The sequence below is a fragment of the Aspergillus sydowii genome (assembly GCF_001890705.1).
Source record: "Aspergillus sydowii CBS 593.65 unplaced genomic scaffold ASPSYscaffold_2, whole genome shotgun sequence".
Taxonomy (NCBI): Eukaryota; Fungi; Ascomycota; class Eurotiomycetes; order Eurotiales; family Aspergillaceae; genus Aspergillus; species Aspergillus sydowii.
Window position 1 is genome coordinate 2,831,350 of NW_024467860.1, and position 16,581 is coordinate 2,847,930.

The 16,581-nt window shown below is 51.0% G+C and overlaps 6 protein-coding genes across 6 annotated transcripts; 4 read left to right on the forward strand and 2 right to left on the reverse strand.

The window, feature by feature from the left end:
- Positions 1 to 2,851: 2,851 nt before the first annotated feature.
- ASPSYDRAFT_28405 (putative cell wall proline rich protein) lies at positions 2,852 to 5,416 on the forward strand (the record flags this gene model as incomplete). The annotated part of the gene is made up of 1 exon (XM_040844517.1): positions 2,852 to 5,416. One exon carries the CDS (start codon positions 2,852 to 2,854, stop codon positions 5,414 to 5,416), a length of 2,565 nt encoding a protein of 854 aa, XP_040706590.1.
- Positions 5,417 to 6,730: 1,314 nt separating this feature from the next.
- ASPSYDRAFT_143005 (25S rRNA (uracil2843-N3)-methyltransferase) lies at positions 6,731 to 8,071 on the forward strand (the record flags this gene model as incomplete). The annotated part of the gene is made up of 1 exon (XM_040841301.1): positions 6,731 to 8,071. The coding sequence occupies one exon, from the start codon at positions 6,731 to 6,733 to the stop codon at positions 8,069 to 8,071; it is 1,341 nt and encodes a 446-aa protein (XP_040706591.1).
- Positions 8,072 to 8,955: 884 nt separating this feature from the next.
- phb1 (prohibitin subunit PHB1) lies at positions 8,956 to 10,101 on the reverse strand (the record flags this gene model as incomplete). The annotated part of the gene is made up of 2 exons (XM_040843422.1): positions 8,956 to 9,712; positions 9,778 to 10,101. 2 exons carry the CDS (start codon positions 10,099 to 10,101, stop codon positions 9,194 to 9,196), a joined length of 843 nt encoding a protein of 280 aa, XP_040706592.1. The 3' UTR covers positions 8,956 to 9,193.
- Positions 10,102 to 10,501: 400 nt separating this feature from the next.
- Positions 10,502 to 11,125, forward strand: ASPSYDRAFT_41477 (ubiquinol--cytochrome-c reductase subunit 8). Its single transcript, XM_040846288.1, has 3 exons — positions 10,502 to 10,577; positions 10,756 to 10,933; positions 11,035 to 11,125. Exons 1-3 carry the CDS (start codon positions 10,556 to 10,558, stop codon positions 11,087 to 11,089), a joined length of 255 nt encoding a protein of 84 aa, XP_040706593.1. The 5' UTR covers positions 10,502 to 10,555; the 3' UTR covers positions 11,090 to 11,125.
- Positions 11,126 to 11,864: 739 nt separating this feature from the next.
- Positions 11,865 to 13,295, forward strand: ASPSYDRAFT_28408 (spermidine synthase; the record flags this gene model as incomplete). The annotated part of the gene is made up of 5 exons (XM_040844518.1): positions 11,865 to 11,895; positions 12,057 to 12,237; positions 12,300 to 12,447; positions 12,530 to 12,770; positions 13,015 to 13,295. The coding sequence occupies 5 exons, from the start codon at positions 11,865 to 11,867 to the stop codon at positions 13,293 to 13,295; spliced, it is 882 nt and encodes a 293-aa protein (XP_040706594.1).
- A 554-nt stretch (positions 13,296 to 13,849) lies between these two features.
- tktA (transketolase tktA) lies at positions 13,850 to 16,435 on the reverse strand (the record flags this gene model as incomplete). The annotated part of the gene is made up of 6 exons (XM_040841278.1): positions 13,850 to 13,963; positions 14,027 to 15,390; positions 15,461 to 15,755; positions 15,812 to 15,896; positions 15,952 to 16,094; positions 16,382 to 16,435. The coding sequence occupies 6 exons, from the start codon at positions 16,433 to 16,435 to the stop codon at positions 13,850 to 13,852; spliced, it is 2,055 nt and encodes a 684-aa protein (XP_040706595.1).
- Positions 16,436 to 16,581: the final 146 nt, after the last annotated feature.

Genomic DNA, 16,581 nt, shown 5'->3' on the forward strand with positions numbered 1-16,581 from the left:
AAGCGCATGTGCTCCGAAGTTGCAAGTTGTCAGTCCGAAAAGGGCAATAGCTGGATCGCCCGGCCAAGGTCATTTCGGTATCTCGGATGGTTGCAGGAAGGAAGAGACACTAAGCTTGGCAGGGATTGGATGCAGCGCCTATCTCCATTCTCCATAATCATGGGCTAACATGGCCGCAAGGGAGACTCAGCCCTCTCCTGTCAGCGGTCAGCGTCCAGGAGGCAAAGTATCAAGGCCCCCAGGGGTTTGGCTGGTGCCATTATCGAGTCCAAGCTTTTTGGCCATCATGCTGTCGTTCGTGAGATAAGCCTGTGTCGAATTCTGCGCCATTCACTCCACCATGCACCGCTACCGGTAATCAATTGGATGGGGTTTTATCCGGAGGATTGCAGTCACTTGCGGCCGCAATCGCCACTGCATAATAACGTTGAAACGCACTGATATGGCCTGCATAATCAAGTGGCCAATAGATTTGTAGAAACGCGATTCGTGATCTCGCAGGGTCAGTTTAGTTTGGCCGGGCGCTTTCAAAATTGCAAGCTGGTGCCAACTGTCAGTAGCGGATGACAGCACCAAAAGAAAAGTCCGAAGATAAGTTCCACCCGTCCAGGTGCAGTACCTTGGCCGGGAAAAGGTTCCATTTGCGACGGGTCAGACTCGAGGGTGAGAGACTTGACTCGGTCTTCAACGAAGGCTACGAGGAGGTGACTGAGATTGCCTTTGGTCTCTCAATTGACTGCCCAAAGTCAAATCCACGTGGGTAGGTCGCACCGACCGGGTCCGAAGCCTCCAAGCCTGATTAATACTTATTGAAGTCAGTTCAAAGCGAAGGACCATCAAGGATGATAATACGTGCGGATGGAGAACAAGGGAAGGGCCCATCGTCAGCCATGATACACCCTCACTCGATCACCCCACAGGCGCAGGTACTCTTTGACACAAGTTACAACTATTAATATCTGTTTCAATGTGAGAATTGGATGGTCTCTACTGCTCCGGATTTAGCCGTCTCCTTTCTTCGTCTGCACCAACGTCAGCTTGAGCGCCCATCATTTCGTTGACTCCTGCCGATCAAGCAGATGAAGCCATGCTGGCTGTTGCTTTTGCCAGCGGGGCGTAATCAGACAGACTTGCCGGGATGGAGAGTTCACCAGCGCTAAGAAATTAAAGGTGGGGCTGGCCCTTCTCCACCGGACCAAGCGAGATTTCGACTCCGCTGTTGGAGGGCGTGATTGGCCTGTGTTTCAGGTACGCCCGCTGAGTTGGCTGATGCCTGGCGTTTTACTCCGGATTCAAAGACAATGGAAGTCAACCGAGAAGCCAAAACAGCTAACCATCCGCAGTCACAATCTCAAATTGGCCGTCGTGGGAGCCACTGTGGACGAACCCTCATGCAAGTCTTCACACCAGTCTGGCTTGGCTCGCTCGTCAAGTCTTGCTATCCCTGCTAGGTACGGTTCTGTTATTTCGGTAAACCGCCCCCATTGGACAGGTAACATCCATGTCTTGAACCCCCCATTATTGTTCAAGATCCAAATCCGGGCCCGAAGTTCCTTCAAGTCCACGCTCCATATCACATTGTATTACCCTCTCCAACCTCGATGTGGTGGCGAGTCCCCATAGTCATCACGTCCATACTCCATACTGTTTCCAAACACTCCAAACAGGTCCAGGCCCAGAGAGGCGGGAAGTGTGGCTCAATAATATCGCCCGGTATACCCTCCATGCCCTCTGGAGTGGTGAAGGAAGTTCAGCTGCCCAATTCACTTCCCCGTAAACAAATACAAACTAGTGTTTAGCAGCAGACTTTAACATGAACGATGGCGATAACAAGGCCAAGCCAGGCGCGGTACAAGCCGGTACAAGGCCCATCCTGGATAGTTCATTTCTCGTCATTTTCCGGCGGCTCTGACTGGCGGAGGGCCGATCGAAATAGAGCTGATAATACCGCTTGTACTGGGGCGTAAGAGCGAGGACCAATCAGTCAAGTTGCCCATGCGATGGTTGCTCCCGTGCTGTAAACTTAATGTACACTAAGGGAAACTACGAGACTACACGGCCTCAGGCACTCCACCACCTCCATTCTTCTGCTCCTCCAACACCTCAATTGAGCCTTTCCTCTCCTTCCTTCAACCTCATCCTCCATCCTCCGCTCTTCCTCTCCTCCCTTTCCCTCCCTTCCTTTACTTCGATTGTGCTTCCGTTGTTTTATTTTCGCTTTCTTTATTAGCTCCGGTTTCGAATCTTCCGCCTCGTCTATATTCTTCGCCGTCGTGGCCCGTTTCCGTGGCCGTCCACTCCTTACTATCGTTTCTGCTTGAGATTCGCACCTGCGTGTCAAATTTCAATACATTCTCTCGCCCTCAGCGTATACGCCGTATGGCTCGATAAGCTTTCTCGAATTAGCGGGATAGCCGGTGGTATCGTTTTTCGCTTCTTTTCGACTTCTCCCCTCGGATCTAGAGAATTTTGCCGTCGTCGTTCTCGGGGTTGTGGTCGGTGTTTACCCTGGAGCACCTGTACTTGGTTTAAGGGAAACCGATGTTATTTCTGCGGATTTGAAGACCTCCAGACGAACTTGGGCTTTCCAGTCACTGGAGGGGAAGTCACGTTGGTCTGGAGGTCCTAGGTTTGGGTTACTACCAACCACCAGGTATCACTACCCGCCAACAAATACCGATTGATCTGGAAGTCGGCCCCTCGAGGTTGACGCTGTTTGGGTGTCTTGGTACGACTACCTTGAATTATGGCGTCGATTTCTCTACCTCTGCAACCCCAGCCCGCCTCATCGCTGCCCCATTACTTCGACTCGACTGACCGAATCCCTAACCTACACCGGCGTAATCAAACCATGTCTACACCTCTCCCTAATCCACCATTCGTTTTTCCGGCACGAGAACCAGATGAGACGCACAACTCCGGTTCAGTGACCATGGCAAACGACCGACCTGCCCTTCCCGCATTTTCGTTCAACCCGGGATCGACGGGATCGAACCAGGCGCCGGCGCCTGCGCCAGCCCTTTCCATGAATCGAATGAGCGGACATCGTCGGCAATACAGCGAGTTTGTTGGTGGTGAACAGATGGTTACTCCTGGCGATGCTACAGCTGGTCAGACGAACGAGGAAACTTCGACGGCACCTACAAAGTTACCCCCGCCTGGACCTGGTTTCGGTGGAGGGAACCGCCGCCGACACGCTCACAGACGCTCAGCGGCTATTTCAAGCGTTGACCTGACGGCCATTTCCAATGCTCTTGATTTGAAACCCTCTACCGAGAGCGCACCCTCGACGCCAGCAGATTTAATACGGGAGCGTAGGCCTTCTCATGACCCGACTCGACCCATGTCACATTCAGCGACAACCCTTTCTCGACTCACTCCCCCGGCCTCGCCCCAAATAGTGGTAGAAGGGGTGTGCTCAAGTTCTCCAAAGCCGACTGATCGACGACCTTCGAATCCGCTCCTTTCCACCGAAGCCCTGCCCGATGTTCCTGAAACGGAGGATGCAGTACGGCCGGCCGTCTCTGTTAGCAAGAGCGAAACCGTGGTGCCTTTTCCAAAAGCTGACTCTCCATCTGGCCACCAGAAACCCAGGCCTAGGCCAAGGACCGCAGATGCGTCTTTGATGCTCGAACTGACTGAAAAAGGAATTACCGATAGCTCGTCGCCTACAAAACGGCCGAATTCTGCGGCAGGACATTCTCGTTCTCACAAGAGCATGTCTTCTGGTCTCCTCACTGCAGCCTTGAGGAAGAGCCACACCGAGGATGACGGGACTGAACCTAGGCAGTCTTCTGATGATGATTCTGATATCAACGGAGACGACGTCGATGAGCTATCGAGTTCCCCATCTGCCGTTTCGAAAAGAAATACCAAGGCCAAGAAGAGACAAAAGAAGGTTCGGTCTTGGGCTGGTTCCCTTTTGATTAGAAATAAAGGGAAAACTCATGACTCCAAGAAGGACAACTCGGAGAGGGAGTCCAAGCCTGTACGCCCTCCTGCGCTCACTAGGACAAACTCGGATTTCGGTTCCGGGTTAGATGTGGAATTTGATGACGATAATATTGTCGTTATTCGAACACCCACCAATCCCACGCATCCAGAAATCCAACACGACCCTGACGAGATTGAGTCATGGGCATCTTTGGAGGATGCATGGAAACCAAGGAGCTTTTACGAGCAAACGACCGCCCCCGATACTACTGCAAGTCCTGTGATTGACTTGGACGCAGCTTTAGGGCCATTTAATACACCAGATATGCGTACCAGTAATACTCCGGAAAGTGGCTTCTCGGCGGCAACAAAGCGAATGTATAGCGGTGGGCGAAGGGGAGAGTTTATTGGCCCAGAGATGCGGTACCATCGACGAGCTGAAAGTGCTCCGGAGATGCCTCCCTTTGATCGTGCGTTCCTTGGAAGCCACCGATTCCCGACTACCTCATCCCTGGAGAATCCAGATGTCTTCTATGAAGAGGAAGAAGACGCTTTCCTTGCAGCCACTAGTGAATCTGGTAAAGATAACGATGAACACCCGCAAGATCACGCCACTCGTACAGATTCCAAGGACAACAAGTCCGAAGACAGCGTGGAGAGCTCTGATACTTTGACCCGACAACCTGCGGATGTGTCTGTTGGCGAAGACAGTGACGGTCTTGGGATCCAGAAAGCTGCTGCAACCGACACAACACCAGTTGCTGGTGCACCTCCGGCTTCTCAAGAACCCTGCAAGCCCTCCGAGCAACGTTTCTACTCGGGCCAAAATCAGAAGCTGTCGACGCCGTTCTCCCTACGCCCGAAAACGCCGATTGAAACGTTCAAGCATGAGGAATGGCAAAGCAGGATACGGGTCCCACCTAGTCCTGAGATTTCGCCTCGATTCTTACCTGCCGACCATCGGCCCGTGACCTCACCCACTGAACTTCCCGCAATTCCTCCATTCTCCCTCCATGGGGGTTGCTCTCTACCAAATTCATCCTTTCCATCACCCGACTTTACTGTCTCGTCGGAGCCTCCGCGGTCAATCACCACATCGTCGACAACCGATCCATTCCCCCATGCGTCTGTGGAAGATGTTCCTTCACTAACTAGTAGCGCATCTACGACGACGAATACGTTCAATCGTTTTTCTGCTACTTTTTTCCCTCGCCCTCGCATGTCGACAGATCGCGCAGCATCTTTCTCTGCTGCCGTTCACCGTCGCTCCAGTCAACCTAGCTCCAAGAGATCGAGCCTCGCAAGTCTCTCTAAACTTGTTGTCGGCCCGCACGCCGAGAGGAGCAAACTGAGTCACGAGGAGAAGCCACCAGGCGACGAGCCTGAGAAGGCTAAGAAAAAGGGCCGTCGAATCAGCCGCCTGATGCATTTCTGGAGAATGAAGGACAAAGAAAAGCAGAATGAACCAACTGTTCAAAATTAGCTGCGGTCACGATGAAATGCTGTTTCGGAAAACAATCGACAACTGTACATAGTATCCCGGTTATGATTACTTTTCGACATGGCCCTGATGGTGCCATATTTCGAAACCCTACTACATTCTCCCTGTTACTTCTTTCTCTTCTCTTCTCTACTTTCCCTCTCGCTCCCTTCTTTTCTTTTCTATTCTTCTTTTCCAATCGGTCCACCTTCTGTTGTTGGGATACCTGACGAATCTCTTTTCTTGGTATGTTATTTCAAGCGTAAGGGTATGATACTTCTTCATTGTTTCTTGTCTCTCTCTCTGGCCGGTTGCACTATGTGATAACCCGTCTGTTGCAAATGTTGTTACTATCTATTGTTTGAACTCGTTTCTCTTCTTACAATCCTTTTGTTTAATCGTCTTTCTCTACTCTCATTTGCAGACATTCTTGAGCCCTTTTTCTGTCCGCAGTGACTGCATCGGACTGGTGTCTTTCCCAGGCCCGCTTGGAGGTGAATTAGTTAAGTTAGGATTGGCATGGGCCATTTACAAGACAATAAAGTCCACGTTCTATGTCTTGAATGAGGTGTTTAGGTCGTAATTAACATAAATCCGAGTCGAAGTAGCCGATAAGCTTGGTGGAAGCTGAGGGGAAATGAACACAACGCACTCGCCGACTCGGTTTATCGGCACTCACTAAATCCAATGCGCACAGCCCCTTGTCCTCAACAGCAAAGCAAATAAATGTATAAAAAGCCAGGGAAAATCGAGTGCCGGTTGAGGGAAGACCAAACCATCCAATTTCACAATAAAGAGCAAAAAAAATCGACGACTATGTCGATAGGAGTATTCCAAAGATTGAAAAGTAGGGTATTTTGCGTGGCCCACGGCCATCTCTGGTAAAAGGCAAGAAATGGATTCTGAGCTAGGCCCACACACCCGTCACCAAGACAATTCCCTTTCACCATTTATATACTAGTATTAACGGCTCCGGTTCGAATCTCGGCCAATGCACTCACTGCTTTCTTCTTTTCTATCGCCCCTCCACTATTGGAATAATTCATTAAGGCTTTCTGCATCATCTGATTTATACTGTATCGGTTTGGCCTCAATCCATTTTATTTTTATCTTTTTTTACTTCCTGACCTGCGTTCGCGCAGGTCGCTTTCCAATAGCTTGTCTATTATATTTCCCCATATCATCATATATATAAGGGATCGACTGGGCAGATCTAGCATCTTTGCTCGAAAACAGACATATAATTAATAGTCTGGTCAATATTCTCCACGATATACATGGCCAAAACCCAGCAAAATATATAGATATACACAAGAAATGGCACCGCCAAAATCAAACAACAGTCGAAAATCTACAAAGGACGACGGCAAGAGATCCGACAAGAAACCTCTTCCTCGCCGCCAAGCCCAAGGTCAAAATCGACCGCAGAGACAGCAGAATGACTCCGGCGCCGAAAATCAAAACGAAAATCAGATTGATATATCTGACTCCATCCCAATAACTCTACAACAGCTTCTCTTGAATGTATTCAAGTCTGCTTTGCTCTCATCGCCAGGTTTATCTTCAGAATCTCAAGATCCAGCCCCAGAGGAGCCACTGGATGTTAAGACCCTTATCCAGACTATCAAGTCGCACCTGTATAATCGGGACTTTGACTCTGCCTTTGCGGATGCTGATGAGAAATTGCTCAGGGCTTATGCCTTGAGATGGAGTGCGGCGAGAGCGCTGGGCTACGCGGGGTTGTTTAAGTCCATGTTCAAGGTTTTGATGGAAAATGATGCTGGGAAATCTGATGAGAGTTCTGCGCTTCACCCAGCTCATGTGGTTTGTATCGGGGGTGGTGCAGGTGCTGAGATTGTTGCGCTTTCAGCTGCATGGAGGGATTTGATGGATGAGGGTACTATACCTGGGTCCCAGAAGGGACTATCAGATGCTCTTGAAGCTGTGTCTCTGGATGACAAGCACAACGACCAAGAAGATGAATCTACAAGAGACCCCGAAGAGTCACAAACGTCATGTGCCCCATCTTCTGGCCTCTCAATAACAGCAGTCGACATCGCCGACTGGTCTGCCGTCGTGAGACGCTTATCCTCGACCATCCTATCACCATCAGTCCCAGGCTCAAAGTCACATCCCTCCCCTCTTCTTGCAAACAGCCAACAGCAAGGTACAACTACCGATGGTATTTTCAATGTCGACTTCAAACGCCTCGATGTACTATCATTATCGGACGCAGAGCTAACGTCGCTATTCCACTCCACTCAACAATCTTCGTCCACCCGCACCAACATGGTCACTCTAATGTTCACACTTAACGAACTCTTCTCAACATCCATGCCCAAAGCAACAGCCTTCCTGCTCAGAACCACCGACCTTCTACAGCCGGGCACGCTCCTGTTGGTTGTCGACAGCCCTGGCAGTTACTCGACTCTGAAACTCGGTAAGGGAAGCGGCGCAGGAGCACAGGAGCGGCAATATCCAATGAAGTTCCTGCTTGATCATGCGCTTCTTTCTGTTGCGAAGGGGAGCTGGGAACGGGTGTACTCGCAGGATTCGAGATGGTGGAGGAGGGATGCTGCTAGGTTGTGGTACGACGTTGGAGAGGGCGCTGGGTTGGAGGATATGAGGTTCCAGATTCATCTTTATCGGAGGCTGTAATGGTATCTAAATATATCTAGCTACATGCAGGATGTATGATGAGGCCTGGACCTATTTACTATGATACAAAACCGGCGAAGAGATATTTACCGTCCCACAGTCTTCTCCAAGTACAGCGTCTCCCCAGCTCTCACGCCGCTGTTATCAACTCGTCATCCCAAGGCAAAAATTGCATCCAGGTCTCCACCGCAAGTCTCCAGGAGTCCTTCACATGCACCCCAATCTGTCTCATCGAGCGATGCTCAACGAGCTCAGAATGCGGGCGAAACCCCTCTCGACATATAATTCATGGACCTTGTCATTCAGCTCCTGTGACGGAAACCTCGTTATCAGGAGGATGTCGGATGGGGTATTGGATAGCGTAGAAGGCGAGCATTTGCGGCGATGCGGGATCCGGGTCGCAGAACTCGACAATCTCAGCAAGTAGTTGCGTGAAAGGGTTGCGAGGTAGAGGGAACCCCGCCTTTGAGTGCGAAACGCCAGGATTAAGTGAAAGAGGCCATGGTTAGATTTGCTTTATCAAAGGTGCCAGGAGCTTGTTCTTTAACCGGACGGAGGTGGCTGTACTTGCTATGGACGGGATAAGAGGAAGACTACCCGATATTCAGTTTGTATGAGGATACTCGCCTAATATAAATACTTCCGTAGACCACGAGCTCTGTAGGGCTGAGGTGAGGATCCATATTCCTTGGCTTCTTCCTTCATTTTTCATAGCGTTTAGTAGCAGCTACCCGTGGGACGCGCATGTTGACAACTGTTTAGTGTGTATACACTGGTGTACGCTCCGCCTATTAGTAGTGATCAGAGGGGAGCGATGATTTGGACTTGAAATTGGCCCATTCTATAGTTTGGATGTCGAGTCATGGAGTTACCAGCTGATCGGGGCTTGTAGAGCGAGATCAAAAACGGGGACAGCAGTGAATTAGTTTGCAATTTTCGTTGTAGAGAGGAAAGGTGGTATGCTATTGCTACAGTTCATAGAGAGGAAGGAACACCAGCCAGCTTCAACGATTCGCCATGGTGCCATGCACGCCCAGCTCCAACCAAGATAGGGTAAAAATCACAATTAGTCGCATAAAAAAAAATACATGAGATCAGTTTTATTCAAACTCGCGCACCCCATTAACTCCTAAGCCCGAGGAGAAGACTTGTGCTCTTTCCACCATCCTTGCCTTCACCTCCCGGCAAATATGTGACATTCGGGTTGCTGGCGAGGGTGTTGGCAATCTCCCTGCTGGCTTCGATACGACGGATTTCGATGAGACCAGTTCCGGCCTTGGCGACGGCCTTGCTGATAATGTCGGCACTCCCGGCTTCACCCTCAGCGCGGATGACGTTGGCCTGGCGCTCCTGCTCGGCCTTCTCGACGATGAAGCGAGCTCGCTCGGCATCCTGCTGTGCGATCTGTTTCTGTTCGACGGCGCGTGTGAACTCCTTACCGAAGGTCATGTGGGTGATGGAAACATCCTCAAGGGCGATGTTGAATTGCGAAGCTCGCTTCAACAGGTCTGTACGGATGCGGTTTGAGACAGCCTCACGCTGGGTGATGAGTTCGGCTGCATCGAACTGGGCGACAATGGCTTTGAGGACTTCGTTTCCGATAGAGGGCAGAACACGTTCATCATAGTCGGTACCATAAGACTAAAGTAGACAAGAAAAAGGGGGTTAGTCAAGAAATAGGACGGTCGCGATGGGTATGGACGAACCTGGTAGATGGCTGGCAGCTTCGGGACCTCCGGACGGTGCAGGACTCGTAGAGTCAAGCTGACCATCTGCAAATCCTTACTTCCGGTGGTGGTAGAGATGTTGCGAGGCTTGGTGCGAACATCGTAGATAATGGCTCTCTGCAACCAGGGGATCAAGAAATGCGTGCCTTCGTTGACGACTTTCTCCTGCACACCGGACAACCTGTCGAAGATGACGGCTCGAGTTCCACCCTTGACATCGTACAGAGAAGCGTTGACAGCCATGGCGCCCACCGCTAATGGGACAGCCAGGCGCTGAATGTTGTAGAGACCGTTAGCCGCCATGATTATGAGTTGTGGAGGGCCGGCGTGGAGTTGCTTGACTTGAAGAGCTGGATGAGAGCTTTCTGGTGATGTTGCGGGCGGGCTTTTCGAGCCTGTCCAAATCCGGACTAGCGCAACCTCCCTCAACTTCCGCCGTTTTGGCCCGAGACCGAAACGAACGTCGATTCTTCCTCCTCGCCGTCATAACTCGTCCTTTTCTCTACGTCGCGTCTCCGGAAACCGTTCGTTTCGCTTCTTACATTCACAATGGGTGGTCATCTGGATCCTAAGAATGGCGTGTGAGTTTTTCCTCATCCGTTTCGGTGCTTGCTCGAGGGATACCCCGGGTGCTCGGGTGATTACCACGACATCGTCCCACTGAGATACTACACTCATTAATCTCTCGGATGGCTTCGTTGCTTGGAAATTGCGTGTTTATATTGCAGAAGTACTGACTGTGGTGCGATATAGCTTCATGGGCAACTGGGGTGACATGGGTATGTCTCTTCTATTATCGACCCTTACACGAATGCGACCACCTCGCTATAGGGATGAGCGCAGACAATTCCAGCCAATGGCCTTATTATGGCGTTTCTGTCGGCCCAAGTTACTCTTGGACCACATCAGAGTGACCAGAGCAGTGGAAATTGTGTATACTGATTTAGACTCCTCTAGGTTGCACAACCCCCCAGCGCATCACAACCTACTCCGTCTCTCCCAACCGTCAGCGCCCCCTTGCCGGTGCTGGTCACGCCGCCATCTTCAACACCTTCCGCCGTTTCAGACACCAGGCTCTCTACGTTATTCCTCCCTTCGTTGCTGCCTACGCTGCCATGAACTGGGCTGTTGAGCGGTACGCATAACCTCGGGATCCCACGCACCTTGGTTCTTATCTTATGTGGTGCATGCTATAATGGAAGATTCAATTGGCTAACGTTCGTTTCTACGATATAGCAACGAGTACCTGAACTCCAAGCCCGGCCGTCTCCTTGAGGGTGGTGACGAGTAAATGCGTCCCTTGGTTGAAAAGAATGGTTGATGGCGATATACCGTTGTTTATGTAGGAGGTATGCAGGGCAAGCAGTTGGGATTGTGATTGCACTGTACAGTAACTAGAAGCAATCGAACGAATTGCAATTTCATTTGTCTGAATCTATTTTGCGAAGGTGTATTGAGTGACAACTTTGGATTGGAGTTTCGTAGGGGTTTGATTCCTCCGTCAAATTTAGGATAGGTTTCCAATGGAGTACCCAGATATAATTCCCGGAAACTATGACTGATTTGAGCTTGGTCATTGAATATGAAGGGCCCCTCGGCGCGAGTCCTTCCTCTTTCGGACGGGATAAGAACGAGTTTTGGTATTTACGCTTAATCATTAGTGCAAGGTGAGGAAAGCGAGGGATTGGTACTGACAGAATGGCATCCTGCTGCCAATGGAGGATGCTAATTGCCAATTGCCAGTTGATGTCCCACGTATTCCTCCAAATCATAGAAGGTAAGCCTGAATTGATATGGTTTCATTGGGTGGAAAGTAGAAACCCAAAGCTGCCCTGGGAAAACTCTGTAACTTAAATACCCAACTGTGACGCTCGATAAAATACACATCCATTTTCTCGTTCCCCCCACTCTGAATCTGCATGCGCTCAACTCTTCCAGTCTCGCTCTTTTCTCGCTTTTCCTTTTCATCTTCAGCTTCCCTTCTGTCTCTCCGTTCTATTTCTTCGCGGCGTCCTGTCATTCTCTCCTCCTACTTTCGCCCCCTCCGGCCTTTTACCTCCATCACAATGAGCGAGATTACTCACCCCACCATCAAGGGTATGTAGATTCCCACCAACCCTACCCCGCCGTCGGTCTTAAAGATGACGGCTATCTTGGATTGTTCAATTCCCGCTCAATGTATTGCTCGAGTCTCCAGCATTTACCAATCGCATCTTGATTAGATTTACGTCCTTGAGCTAACCTCATTTCCGATACAGATGGCTGGTTCTCCGAGCAGTCCGAGATGTGGCCCGGCCAGGCCATGAACCTCAAGGTGAACCAGATCCTCCACCACGAGAAGTCCGATTACCAGGACGTCCTCGTCTTCGAGAGCAGCGACTATGGTACCGTGCTTGTCCTCGACAACGTCATTCAATGCACCGAGCGTGACGAGTTCTCGTATGACCTCTTTCCCCACGCAAACAATATCTACACGGAGAGACTGATGGTGTCGCATCTAGCTACCAGGAGATGATCACCCACCTTGCCATGAATGCCCACCCCAACCCTAAGAAGGTCCTTGTCATTGGTGGCGGTGACGGTGGTGTCCTCCGTGAGGTCGTCAAGCACGAGACCGTCGAGGAAGCTATCTTGTGTGACATTGATGAGGTAATGAACCGACTTGCCGGGCCTACGACCCTCATTCATGTTTGCAATTGGTCACCAGGCTGACAGGTTGCTGAATATCTAGGCTGTCATCCGTGTCTCCAAGAAGTACCTGCCCGGCATGAGCATCGGCTTCCAGCACCCCAACGTCAAGGTCCACATTGGCGATGGATTCGAGTTCCTGAAGGAGCGCCAGAACGAGTTCGATGTTATCATCACCGACAGCTCCGACCCCGAAGGTCCCGCTGAGAGCCTCTTCCAGAAGCCCTACTTTGAGCTTCTCAGAGACGCTCTGCGTGATGGAGGTGTCATCACCACCCAAGGTTGTTCGTCGCCTTTCTTTTTTCTCTGCCTCCTCTACCTCTTCAATATCTCCTTGATTTTTCGTCTCTTTCTAGTTATACTCACCTTCCAGCCCAACTTCGTTCCCTTCTCACCCTTTTCAATAACCCCCCTATATCCTTATCTCCTATATATCCCCTTTGGTATAAGGTACCCAGGCTAACTGAATCACGTCTCAAACCACCCGCTTTACGGGATCGGTTTGGGTTCGTTTTTTCTCCATTACAGCCGAGAACCAATGGCTCCACCTTCCTCTGATCGCAAACCTCAAGAAGGCCTGCAAGGAGGTCTTCCCTGCCGCCGAATACGCCTACACCACCATCCCCACCTACCCCTCCGGCCAGATCGGCTTCATGGTCTGCTGCAAAGACGGCTCTCGCAACCTTAAGGAGCCTATCCGCTCCTGGTCCCGCGAGGAGGAGGAGCGTCTGTGTCGCTACTACAACCAGGACATCCACCGCGCCAGCTTCGTGCTTCCCAACTTTGCTCGCAAGGCTTTGGACGCTTAGATTCAGCTGAAGATAAGAACCTTTCTCTTCTCTTCTGTTTTGTTTAAAAAGAATACCAATTGAATTTCTTCTCCCTGTGATTGCATATATCTATTTCCATATGCGAAGATTTTGTGGCCATGGGGTCGATAATGATCTATGATGAATATAACCCAATGAATCTTCCAAAAGCTACACTAGCGCATTTGGTGCAACGGTTTACTTGTACATGATGCAGGCGTACATTTACATCCATTCCAAAAGTGGAAAACATGTTTTGTACTTAGCAAGATATCCACAAAAACATAACAGTTTGAACGGATTGAAATGGTAATCATTTTTGTGCAGATCTTTCTAAATCTACCAGAAATTCCCTAACCATAAATGAAATTCAATCGCAGCTTTTTACTCTTCTCAAAAGGAAATTCGTAGGACATTAAACCAAGGGTGTCACCACTCGGAGTTTCTCTCCGTATGGCCGTTTTCCCATCCCATAACCCATGTAAAAACTCGTAGCCGGAAAAAGAAATAACGACAAAAGAAAAGCGGGATTCATGACGCTAGAAACAAAACGTCTACTGAATCTGCTGGAAGGCACGGTTGATGGGCGACCGGACGGGGACACCCTTGTAGAAGTCAATGGTGGCAAGAGCGCGCTTGCTGATGCCCTCAGGAGTGAACTCGAATTTCTTAGAAAAAAGTCAGTATATGTAATATTCAGAAAGGTATTGTTCCGGTTAGGATGGACTTACAGCGTAGACCTCCTTGTAAGGTCCAGAGGCACCGAAGCGGTTCAGACCGAACTGCTCGTGAGAGTAGCGCTCCCAGCCCATGGTAGAGCAAACCTCAACGGAGAGGACAGGGATTCCGTCGGGAAGAACCTTGAGCTTGTACTCCTTGTCCTGAGCATCGAAGACCTCGAAGCAGGGCACAGAGACAACGCGAGCAACAACGCCGTGGTTCTTCTGCAGGTAAGTAGCAGCGTCGAGACAGATGCTGACTTCGGAACCAGTGGAGATGATGGTGACGGTGGCGTTAGGAGCCTCAAGGACGGGGTAAGCACCCTTGAGAGCAGCCTCAATGCTGGAGTGCTCGAGCTGGGGCAGGTTCTGGCGAGTGAGAGCCAAGATGGAGGGGGTGTGCTTAGCAGTCAGGGCAGAGTAGTAAGCAGCGCTGGTCTCGTTACCATCCGCAGGGCGCCAGACCATACAGTTGGGGAGAGCACGGAAGTGAGCCAGAGTCTCGATAGGCTGGTGGGTGGGGCCATCCTCACCCAGACCGATGGAGTCGTGGGTAGCGACGTGAATGACGCGAACGCGAGAGAGGGCAGAGAGACGGACGGCACCGGCGGCGTAGGAGACGAAGTTCAAGAAGGTACCAGCAGCGGGGATGACGGTACCGTAGGCAGCGAGACCGTTCATGATAGCAGCCATGGCGTGCTCACGGACACCGTAGCGGAGGTAACGGCCAGACCATTCACCAATGCCGTACTCAGGAGGCTGGAAGTCAACAGCAGCCTTCCAGCGGGTGTTGTTGGAGCCAGTCAGATCGGCAGAGCCAGACAGAAGCTCGGGGATGACCGAGTAGATCTTCTCGAGAACAGCCTCAGAGAGCTTGCGGGAGGCAATGGCGGGGTCGGAGGGCTTGTAGACAGGGAGCGACTTCTCCCAGCCCTCAGGGAGCTTGCCGGAGAGACGGCGGGTGAGGTCAGCGTGCTCCTGAGGGAATTCAGTGGCATACTTCTGGAGGAGCTGGTTCCACTCCTGCTCCTGAGCAGCACCCTCATTAGCGTGCTTTTGGTAGAGGTCATAGACCTGCTGGGGAACCACAAAGCTCTGGGCAGGGTCGAAACCGAAGAGCTTCTTAACGCCCTCGATGTCGTCGGCCTTGAGAGGGTTACCGTGGACACCGCCAGTGCCCTGAAGCTTGGAACCGAAACCAATGGTGGTGGTCAGGCGGATCATAGTGGGCTTGTCCTTGACGGACTGGGCCTCCTTGATGGCAGCCTCGATGCCCTCAAGGTCGTTGTCACCGTCCTTGACCCAAACGACGTGCCAGCCGTAGGCCTCAAAGCGCTTGCTGACATCCTCGGTGAAAGCGCACTTGGTGTCACCATCTAGAAGAAAAATACCAAATTAGCAAAGGAACCTCTTAGTAAACGACTACAAGGATAGTTGCCAACTTACCAATGGAAATGTGGTTGTCATCGTAGATACCAATCAGGTTACCGAGTTTCAAGTGACCAGCCGTGGAGGCGGCCTCACTGGCAATACCCTCCATAGCACAGCCATCACCGAAGTAGACATATGTGTAGTTGTCGAAGAGGTTGTAGCCGGGCTTGTTGAACACACCACCGCTGTGGGCCTGGGCAATGGCCAGACCAACAGCGTTGGCGAAACCCTGACCGAGGGGACCAGTGGTCACCTCAACACCGGGGGTGTCGTGAGCCTCGGGATGACCGGGGGTGATGCTGTCGAGTTGCTAGAACAGCTTTTATTAGCCAATGGTCAAGCCGCTGTAGGCATGGTAAAGCTTACACGGAAAGCCTTGATGTCATCCATGGACACAGCGTATCCGAAAAGGTGAAGGAGAGCATATTGAAGCATGCAGCCGTGGCCGTTACTGTAGCAAATCGATTAGCAGAGGTCCTGCTGGCTCGGACATGCGGGCTTCTTACGAGAGGACAAAGCGATCACGGTTGGCCCAGTCGGGGTTCTTGGGGTTGAACTTCATGAACTTGTTGAAGAGAACGTGGGACACGGGGGCCATGCCCATAGGGGCACCGGGGTGACCGGAGTTCGCCTTAGCGGTGGCATCGACCTGGAATGTATTAATAAAAATCGCAACAGTTGTACAACGAAGTAGTAAAAACGCAACCCTCCATGGCTGCAGGTCGGGCCACAAAAATGAGATAGCAATCCCGAATATCCGTCCAAAGCTGGCGCGAAGCTCACTGGATTGCGTTTATCGGCTGTAGGACAAATCGGAGTCTCATTTCCGCGACCTCGAGCTCCGCAAACACCGCAAGGTACGCTGGAATACGGAAGAGCGGGGTAGACAGTGAAGAAGATGATAAGCAAGGAAAGGGAGAGCAATAAAAGACATACCGCGAGAAGACGGATGGTGTTGATGGCCAATTGGTCTAGATCGGTGTAACCCATGATGGCGGTTATCTGTTGAGGGCGAAAAGACACGGTTAGAGAGCTCTGCTGAGATGTTGAGGGGGAGGGAGAGCGGTACTTTTTGGAGAGTCAAACAAAACCTGCCTTGTCTAGATCTATGGATAGGGCGTCAATGAAGCAAGAGC

Coding starts and splice junctions, on each gene's coding strand:
- ASPSYDRAFT_41477 (XM_040846288.1), top strand. CDS start 10,556: ATGGGCAACTGGGGTGACATGG. Junction 10,578..10,755: donor GGGCAACTGGGGTGACATGG/GTATGTCTCTTC, acceptor AGACTCCTCTAG/GTTGCACAACCCCCCAGCGC. Junction 10,934..11,034: donor ATGAACTGGGCTGTTGAGCG/GTACGCATAACC, acceptor TCTACGATATAG/CAACGAGTACCTGAACTCCA.